We start from the raw sequence: 10000 nt of genomic DNA on the forward strand, positions 1-10000 counted from the left end.
GTCTACCTGGGAATGAGTGTTTTAATGCATATGAGACCAGAGGGCTTAGATTGGATGCAAGAATTAAGAGAATTCTAGAATTTGCATTTCTGGATGAACTGGCACCGAGTATTTTCCATCCTTGAAATCATCTGTTGCAGTAATGAAAGTAGTACATGCTATTGTATTGCACAGCATGGGTGGATAATGTTTTTGTTAAAACGGCGGGTAAACGATGAAGTGAAGGTGTGCCTCCCTCTTATTTAGTGGGGTTCAGGCTGAAGAGTTCGTAGCACAAACGTTTTAGGGTGCAGACAAGGCTTCCTCATCACATGTCACTGAAGTGCTTGGAACATGCACTATACGTGCATTGTACATGTTTATTGTACAGAGAGATGCGCGTATTCACCCGCTACAGCAGGTCTGAGAACAGACTCGCCCTTTAATGTAGAAATTGCTTTGATGGTGATATACCGTTGAATGATAACCACAAATGTGTAGTGTGGGATTCATATTCTGTTTTTTCCTGAACTCTGTAGTACACTGCGAGTTTACATTTGGCGCCACTCTCTGGGTGATTGTACTGTGGTGTATGTGGGTGGGTGTGGTGTGTTTATTTACATAGTTACAAGTTTCCAAGGTTCAAAGTAGTTCAAAGCAAGTTTACATTTGTTTTTTGATCTTAGAATCTAATAAAGTTCAAAATGCATATTTCATGTTGGGCTGAGGCAGATTTAAGAATGACCGTGTGCTCCACGGGAAGATTTGGAAATGAAGAACGTGCAAGTTTGCTGCGTGCCCTGGTTTCTGCGAGCCGTTTGCAGAGGCGTTCGGCGCTGCCGTCCTGAAGGCGTGCTCTCGTAGGCCTGCTCCTTCATTCATCGCACGCCAGCACCTCCAGTCCTGTCTCATGTTTAAAGGATCTTCGACTCTTTATTCCTTTGTGACGTCCTGGCCGGAACCTGTTGCTGGAAGTGCAGCGGTAGTGTTAGGAGCCAGACCAGGCGGCAGTAGGTGGGTCAACATCAGAGGAGCTTCCGACGCTGGGAGTGATTGAAATTCTTGCTCACTTGGATGATCTCCAAATCAGCGCGATTTCACAGCGACTGCGAGCCGCTCCTGTCGAGACCAAATTGTGGTGCTTGGCTCGAGTATTTTTTTACACACGTGCACGCTCTTTTTCATCTCGTATACAGGGAGCCGACCGACCGAGATCTCAGCAAACACACTTGAAAAAAAGTACCGTTGCACCTCAAATTTAAAAAAGGTTGCCTGCTCTTGCGTGGAGCACTTCTGTGTAAGTCTTCTCCCTCTGTTTGCATGCTAAGCTGTCAGTGGTGGCGGTGGGGGGTTGAGACTTTAGTGCTGCTTGGCTCCCCGAGCACACGCAGCTGAGCAAGCGCTGCTCTACCCTACAGGGAGGTGGGAAAATGGGGAGGGGGGAGGAGACCTCGGCAATCAATCCAGCGTGTCTGCTGGAGCTAGCCTGGAGCCAGAGAAGGCAGATGGACCTCATGTTTGCTTGCTCTAATAGAAACAAGTTAATATAGTGCCAACTGTATGAGCATTACTGAGCTGCCTGCAGCCCTTTTATAATGAATTCCCACCTGAACGGGGGGGGGGGGGGGGGGGTTTCAGAATGGGTATTGTGCTGGGTTGGTGTTAGCCCCTGCAGTATATCACCTCACACACATCTCTCTCTCTCTCTTTCTTTCTCTTTCTTTCTTTTTCTTTCTTTCTTTGCAGTCTTTTACTTTCTGTACTTACCCCCCCCCCCCCCCCCCGTGTCTTAGTGCCACATTCACTAATGTGTTTGATGAATAAACGTGGAAAAAGTTCTCATCATTTTAGCTTAATTCCAGGCGCTGTGTGCGTGTTTGCTTTCCGGGGGTCATAAGGTGAGTAATTGAATGTAGAGTTACTTATCTGTGCCCCTGTGCCCTTAGCCCAGGGCATTTGCCGGCATCTTCACCCAGCTTAGTGGAGTCTGCGTTTTGCCATGGGACAGTCAGTAACAAGCTACCAGGTAGCTGTTTAGATTGCCGCTTGATTAGCTCAGCGGGCTCCCAGAGATGTAAGCGTAAAGGAGGGCCTTAGCGCTCACATCACTCCAATTCACCCTCTGCCCCGTGAGCAGATGTGCCATCCATCTTTCTGCCAGCATTAGTCCATGAATTAATGGCACTTCCAAACACGGTTTGCTTACTTATTTATTTTACTTCATGAATTTGTTCACGCCGCTTCACAACGGCCTTACTAAAGTCGCTGAATCTCCAATTTCCCAGATAATCGTATAACGGTGGTGGCAGGGTTGCGGCCAATCAGAGGTGCCCGCCTTGGTTTGACGAGGAGTCGTCATCATGCTGTGCACTTCCTCCTGACGCACCCTCTGCCCCTTGAGACGGGGAGTGCACGGGGCCGCTCAGGTGTCGGAGGCGATTGTACCGCACCTCAGGGCTCCTGCGGAGGAGTCAGGATGAATTCTGAATCAACCACGTTTATTTGCCTGGGAGAGAATGCCTTCAGAGAAAAGCGCATGAGCACATAAGCCCCTAACAAATGTTCCATACCCAGGAGAATAACTGATGTGATTGTTGTTGTTGTTTTTTGCAGGCTTTAGCAGGCAGATAGTGCAGATTCTGAAGGACCACAACATCCAGTACAGTAGCTTTGATATCCTCTCGGACGAGGAGGTCCGGCAGGGCCTGAAGACCTACTCCAACTGGCCCACATACCCTCAGGTGTATGTTAATGGAGATCTGGTTGGAGGGCTGGACATCATCAAGGTGAGAGGAACTCCCGGAGTCTCTCAGACGAGGGCAGAGAGGTCAACGTCCTGGGGTTATATACCAATAAGCATAGCACTCTGCTCTTCTGTAGCCCGTGCCCTGTATCCAGCTGCCTTTGTGTTTTACGCCGGCAAATAGAAATGATGCACACTGCTCAGTGTGCATGAGTTTACTGGTAACAATTACATTCTTATCAAGTGCTTAACACCCATATGAACTCATCTAATGCATTGTGCAGTAATACTGCGCTACAACCTGCAACCTGCACAGACAGCTGAAATACTCCTTGTTTCTATTGTGGTGTATAATAATGAAACCTTGTTAACAGCCTTGCACGTTCTGATGCTGGCTGTTGGCTTCACGGAGAGGGATCCTCCTCACACCAGTGTTGTAGGGGCCAGTGAGACACTGGCTGGAAACCATCTTGGCTTATTGTGCAGGTCCGTTGGGCTTTGGTTGGGGTTTGTTGCAAAGAGTTCAGGCTAAGGAATCCTTCCAAGTGAACAGGATAAAACATCGAGCAGGTACAGAGGACGGCGTGTGCGTCGAGGCTCCGTCTGCTCGCTGGTTTTTGCCTCTGCCTCTTGCTCTACAGTTCCCCTGGAGCTCATTCTGCTTAAAGCAAGAACAGCACCCCTGCGGAGATGGGAGGAGGACCGGATTAGATAGCAACAGTGTGGCTTCTCTGTCTGTATCCTTCTCTCTCTCCATCTCACTGTCTCGGTTTCGTGCTCTCCCCCCTGCCTCTCTCTCTCTCTCTCTCCTCCCCCTTTCCTACTCCTAAAGGATCTTCACTCTCCGCCCTCATTATTCGAGTTCACGTGCACAGACTGGTTAAATAACTCTATAGGTGTGTGTGTGTGTGTGTGTGTGTGTGTGTGTGTGCGCGCGTGAGCGTGCATGTAAAAACAAATGTAGGTGTGTATGATGGTTGAAGGTGTGAGTTCCTGGTTCAGGGATATTTCTGTATATGTTGTAGGAGCTGGCTGAAACCGGAGAGCTGGAGAACACCTGCCCTAAGGCTATCCCAGTGGAACACAGGTCTCACACACACACACACACACACTCACACACACACTCACACACACACTCACACACACACACACACACACACACACGCATGCGCACTTATAGTTGGAAATGCCTAAATCTGAATATTCTCTTCCAACAGGTTGAAGTCCCTCATTAACAAATGTTCTGTCATGCTCTTCATGAAAGGAAATAAAGAGGTGAGGAGATTCATGCTTATTACAGATCAGCAATCCCCCCCCCCCCCCCCCCCCCCACACACACACACAGAGTCTGCCTCTGTGTCCCTGTGGCTCAGCGCGTGTGTGCATGCATGTGTGTGCGCAGCAACCAAGTCTAGACTTGCTCTGTCCAGTTTTGTTTTGTTTGTGTTTTTATTCCATCCTGCTGAAGCAATTAGGAGATTCATTCCACAACGGGAACGCTCGTAGCAGGACTATTGCTACCAATCATAAAATGTTTAATAATCATAATATTGATGTGAAGCAAGTCTTGTTTATCATCGCTAAATGTCACCACACCGTAAACACTGTAAATACAGTGGGCACAAATAAATAAGGATGACTCACACACCAAAGAATACGTACATGATCTGGAACCATCATGAGGTGACAGTGTTAAAAAAAAACAACAACAACAGAAAAACCAGACAAATCAAAAACCCATTAACATACATTAAAAAAAAAAAACTATCCAAAAAAACCTCCAGCATCATCAGGAAATCGATGTTGGGTGCAAGTGAGCATGGAGAGAGATGGAGTTCTCCATCTTTAACAGGAGAGAAAGCCCCTTCACCCCTCTCTTCATATCATTATTGATTTCTGCAGCTTACACATGAAAGCAGTTCTTTGGAGTAGTTTTAAACCTGTCCTCCTGAGATCTCGCTTGTGCTCTCTCTCTCTCTCTCTCTCTCTCTCTATCTCTCTCTCTCTCTCTCTCTCTCTCTCTCTCTCTCTCTCTATCTCTGGCACTCTCCTTTTTTCCTTCTTGATAAGAGCCTTGCTTCTTTAGTGAAGGAAACACTTCTGAAGTGTAGCCATTATGGACCGGGTTGTAAGTTGCTAAAAAGAATGACTGGCTGTGACATTGAGAAATGCTCCGATTCTTTTGAGTGAGGGGGGGAGTGTCTGGGAGATAAACCCCTGCTTCCTCAAAGTCTCCCCACTTTGCTACTCTGCGCCACACACACGCACACTCACACACACCTCTGATCTGCCTCATCTAACATGTCTTTCTCAATGCTTAGGCAGCCAAATGTGGATTCAGTCGTCAGATACTTGAAATAATGAACCGCACAGGGTATGACCGCCTTATTTTAAAAAGCTTTTTCCACATTATTTCCAAATACATTTATTCTATGACTGTCCTTGTCACAAGCTGTGAAAATCCCTGGGATCGTACATTTTTCTTCTGATTTCCTTGTTTTATTTTATTCTTTTCTGAAGGGTTGAGTATGAGACGTTTGACATTCTTCAGGATGAGGAGGTAAGGAACTACGTTTACTTCCAGTAAGGTTCCTCTGAATAGGTTTTTTATCCTGCATTTACCCAAAATCAGGTTAATTTCTTATACTGACAAAATGCCATTGATAACATGTTTATTTTTTATGAGATGTGACTTCATTTGTTTGAATTCCAGATGTGGCTGAGTTCACTGTTCTCTTTGTTCCTTCAGGTCCGGCAGGGCCTGAAGACATATTCCAACTGGCCTACGTACCCACAGCTCTATGTAAAAGGGGAACTGATCGGAGGACTGGATATTGTCAAGGTGATGATCACATCAGCCAATCACAGTTTAATCTGCACATAAACATGCATATCACTGCTAACTCTTAACCTCTAGATTTTACTTAAGGAAAGTCCCTCAGGGAATTATCAAGTACTCCTTTCAAAAAAAGATCTGCAACTGAAAAATAACCATTTACAGTCAAACTCTAGTCTGCAAATAGTAGTTGTACATTTAAAAATGTTTCTTAAATGTATTGCTTACAAACATGCCAAGGTTTCAGTACACATGTTAATGCTTTGTCTTGTGCACATCCTGCAATGGCATTTCCTCCTGTTGGGTACCGCCTGCAGTGTCCGCTTTGTCCACAAGGGGGCATATTAATTCCACATATGACAATGCAGACATTAAGGCCACAGATTCCCCTCTACAGTAATATGTCACTTTGTTGTTCTCACTGTCTGCAATCCACACCCAACTTGACCCAAGAGGCACACATGGTGTCCAGACTAACCAGCACATCTCGCGTAGTTAACATTACCATTAACACGCAGACAGAACGGCGTGCATTTACGTCCGCGGTGAACAGCGCCAAGGCCCACTCAGGTCCTGCCTTCTCCCTGTAACGGAGCTCTGGTCTGCTTCCACAGGAACTGATGGCTAATGGAGAGCTGGACTCAGTGCTTCGAGGGCAGAATTAGGAAGACGAGGGACGGGATGCGGCGAGCAGGCAGCCCCCGCGGCCCTGTGGGTGAAGGGTGGGGGTGTAACGGCGGCTGTGCTCCAGCCAGCACGTATAGCTGTTCCGAGATGAGGCGAAACACTGTGGAGACTTATAATGAATATCTGCCAAGATCCATCCCCGATATGTGTAATGATTGCTACAGGTTCAATAAAACCATTGTCTCGGTTAAACTTGGGTTGCATGGTCTTGTTTTAATTACTCTTTATATGTGTGTAGCTGCTTTCCTGTTCTGAAATTAAGTGCCAAGTTACCTCTCAATATGGTGTTTTAACACTCCACATTGTGTGTGTGTGTGTGTGTGATAAACAGTTTCTCACTTTTCTTGCAGCAGACACGGAGCTAATGTGTTCAGCTGGGACTTGCGCCATTTTCCCCTTTTCAGACTTCGACAGGTGCGGGGAGAGAATGGGCCCTGTTATTAAGAAGAAACGAATCATAAATATTTATCAACAGGCAGTTGGCGGCTCGATTGGCCCTCAGCCAGAAGCACAAAGTGGCCATTAGCGTCTGGCTTGCTCGGTTTCTCACACCTGTGGCTCTGTTTACCTCCTGCACTCTCTGTGACATTACTGGTGTGTTTCAGAGGAAACTCAACATTACAACAGCACACATGCTTGACCATTCATTCATGCATTCTGTCTGTCTCCTGTGTGTTTTAGTTGCCTTTTTAGTTGCTTATACCTCGCCTTGCATAGGGATACAATAGAACAGGTTTCCCACATGCATGCAAAAAGCAGACACTGCTGATTTCATTCTGTTTTGCTCATTAATTTTCATATTCATTCTAATGTGCTGCTGCACACGCTAATGCCTTCTCCCAAGGCGACTAGAATGTAATGGAGACCATTCCTGAATTTGGATGCTACCTGCTTCATGGAGAACATTGGTGATTTATTGTCATCCAGTGAAGGTTTATTACGATGCATTGCAAACTACCAAGTAATTGGTAGGAATTGATTAAGAATAAAAACAGACAAAGTTTGGGCAGGCGGGGCTATAACTGATCACTGGAATCAAGGCATTATTCTCTGTGGTTAAAGCTTGATGTTTGACATGTTGATTGATTTATTTATTGATTGACTCAGTATCTTCAATTCAATATATCACCTCTCTAAAACACGTAAACTCTTGCACTGATGTTGCATGATTTACTACCTTTTGGTACAAACATGTCCATTCTCTAGTTCGCTCTCTCACGACAGCTCTAAAGCTGCAGCTTGAAGGCACTGGGCAAAATATGAGAAGAGTTCCCCTTGCTATGTTCCGCTTTCCTTAGTGTCTGTTTGTCGTAGAGAAGAGGTGAGCTCCAATTATTCTGGAGAATATGACTAGATTTCTGCTGTAACATTTGTGACATTTAAGTTAATTAAACCAACAAATAATAGATAAAATATTAACACTCCCAATTAAGTTACTATTCATGTGCAATTTATACTCACCATAAATTCATTCATTCATCTTCTAAACCACATAATCCAATTCAGGGTCATGGGGGCGGAGCCTATTCCGGCACAGGGCACCAATCCATCACTGACCTCAAATTCAGTTGCCTTAAAAATACAAACATTGTCGAGGCTGCTTTATAATCATTTCTTTATAAGCATCTACTTTTCATTTATACTCATACCCAAGAATTTATATTATTTAACAACCTCCAATGTTTCACCACAAAAGAGTGTCTGTGTCCCATATTAAATGTCATTTTTAAAAGATACATATATACTAAACCCCAAAAGGAAATGGTTGACTAGCTTTGCATCTCTACTGTAAGTACTTGAGCATTCAGCACAGAAAATATTACTTAGTTCCAGTGTCCCAATACTTCTGAAGGATGCTGTAACTCGTTGAAGATAGATGCCCCCTGCATTATCATGTTCGGTTACGTGTCTTTGGGGCCAGTAACAAACTGCTTTCAAAAGAGCTTCTCTTAATGAATTATAAATATGCCATTTCATGCTATTTGAGCAAATCCTCCTATTAGTTTTCATTGATATGAGATATAGAGCATAATTACATTTGAGACAACAAATTGTGCTCACATCCACGCATCCCCCTCCCCGACCACCATATCCATATCGTCTTCTCTTTGCTTCTTCCACCTAAGACACATACACACTAGCAGAGCTTTGCTAATAAGAGGCAGGAAGTCAAGACGCCCTCTGAGGCTTTGGTTTCTGTATGTATATGCGCCTTCGTGTCTTTGAGCTAATGGTTGCTGCGTGACATGCATTCACTTCCCCAATGCTAAAAATCTGGTTTCAGTCTGTTCCTCCTCCCGCTTTAGCATTCCACGTTGAGACGAGCGCCACGTTCAGCACGCTATCCTCTCCCCTTTTATCGTCTTCCACCCTCTTGACTTGGGCGGGTGGAAGATCACGATGCACTGCAAACGATCCCAGTGTGAGTGTTTGATGTGCGCACGTCTGGTGGCTGTTAAGGCCAATGCGGGGTGCGGGGTGGGGGGGGGGGGGTTCTGTTTTTTGGGATGGAGAGATCAGTGGACCAGAAGTAGTCTGCTGTAACCTAGCTCACAGCTCCATCACTGGGCCTTGTTTGAGCAGATGTGAGATGAAATGGGGATTAATATTCTTCAGTCAGAGAAACATTAAGCAGGCTGTTGATAGGTACATGGAGATAGAGAGCTTGTCTGCATGCTTCTATATCTCGCATCTGTCTCTCCCTCTGACTTGCTCTCATCCTTTCTCTCTCTTTGTCTCTGACATTTATCATTCAGCACTCTGGGTTGCCAATTCGGAAGTGACAGTTACGCATGCATATTTGATAGGAGCGCTTTTTTTTTTCTTTCTCTCTCTCTCTGCCATTCCCTCCCTCCCTCTCTCCTCTCTCTCTCTCTCTCTCTCTCTCTCTCTCACACACACATTTCCTTCCATGGAAGAGTTGACCTTGGTCAGGGGGAGCCTGGGGCATATGTATATAAAATAGTGGTGGAGACACAGTGAGTAAGAAACAGCGTCAACTTGGATCAATATGTTCCCGATCTTCTTCTTAAAGACAATAAAAGCAGCTTTCCCTCTATAAGACATTTCACTGCCAAGACAGCATCACCAGCACAAGCCTTCAGCTGTTATTATGAAATCGGGGAGCCCATTCATAGTGAACTTACTGTAATCAGATCATTTCCAGAGTGTGTAATTCAGACATGCACTTGAGCCAGGGTGGAAAAGATGAGCTTTGTTGGTGAAAGGTTAAAGGTCAGGCCTCGGTCTTGTGGAGGGTAGCTATGTAGCTAGGCGTGTAATGGGAGCCCAGGAGGCAAGGCTGCAGGGCCAGCAATGGACAGGCCAGAGAAGCAGCAGGACACTGGCAGGAAGACACTCGTGCTCGTGTGCTCTCGCCTGGTGTATTAACTCACTCCCAGAGGCCACTGTCATGCCTCAGACACAGAGCAGAACACACAGCCAGCAACTGTTCCTTTGTACAACTGTTATAGCAAAGAGATAGTTGTATGTGCATGATACTGAGAGTTGGTTGAAATGTGCACACTCCATTCCCTTGTGTGACCCTGGAGATGTCATTTTTTCAGGCAAGCATCACCTCTGGACTGTGTCTAATTTATTAGATGATAGTTTGTTTATTATGTTTTTCTTAAGCATTACTAGGGTAATAATGGTTGTAATGCTTTATTAATGAGTTTGATTAATATTGACATTATTTTACTACAAACTGTTTTCTGCACTTTATCTTGACCTCTCATTTCCTGAAACCAAAGGGG

General features: G+C 45.3%; 1 protein-coding gene across 1 annotated transcript in view; it reads left to right on the forward strand.

Annotated features, from left to right (window-relative positions):
• The window catches only part of glrx3 (glutaredoxin 3), a 12603-nt gene extending 6166 nt beyond the window's left edge, over nucleotides 1-6437 (forward strand). The window contains exons 5-11 of the mRNA XM_027013263.3: nucleotides 2593-2765; nucleotides 3748-3809; nucleotides 3940-3997; nucleotides 5044-5096; nucleotides 5243-5282; nucleotides 5472-5564; nucleotides 6173-6437. Of these exons, the coding sequence (XP_026869064.2) occupies nucleotides 2593-2765; nucleotides 3748-3809; nucleotides 3940-3997; nucleotides 5044-5096; nucleotides 5243-5282; nucleotides 5472-5564; nucleotides 6173-6223 (530 nt within the window). The 3' untranslated portion in view covers nucleotides 6224-6437. The remainder of the gene's footprint in view (nucleotides 1-2592; nucleotides 2766-3747; nucleotides 3810-3939; nucleotides 3998-5043; nucleotides 5097-5242; nucleotides 5283-5471; nucleotides 5565-6172) is intronic.
• The last annotated feature ends 3563 nt before the right edge of the window (nucleotides 6438-10000 follow it).

Source organism: Electrophorus electricus, chromosome 15, assembly GCF_041902795.1.
Source record: "Electrophorus electricus isolate QZ-2024a chromosome 15, ASM4190279v1, whole genome shotgun sequence".
Classification (NCBI taxonomy): domain Eukaryota; kingdom Metazoa; phylum Chordata; class Actinopteri; order Gymnotiformes; family Gymnotidae; genus Electrophorus; species Electrophorus electricus.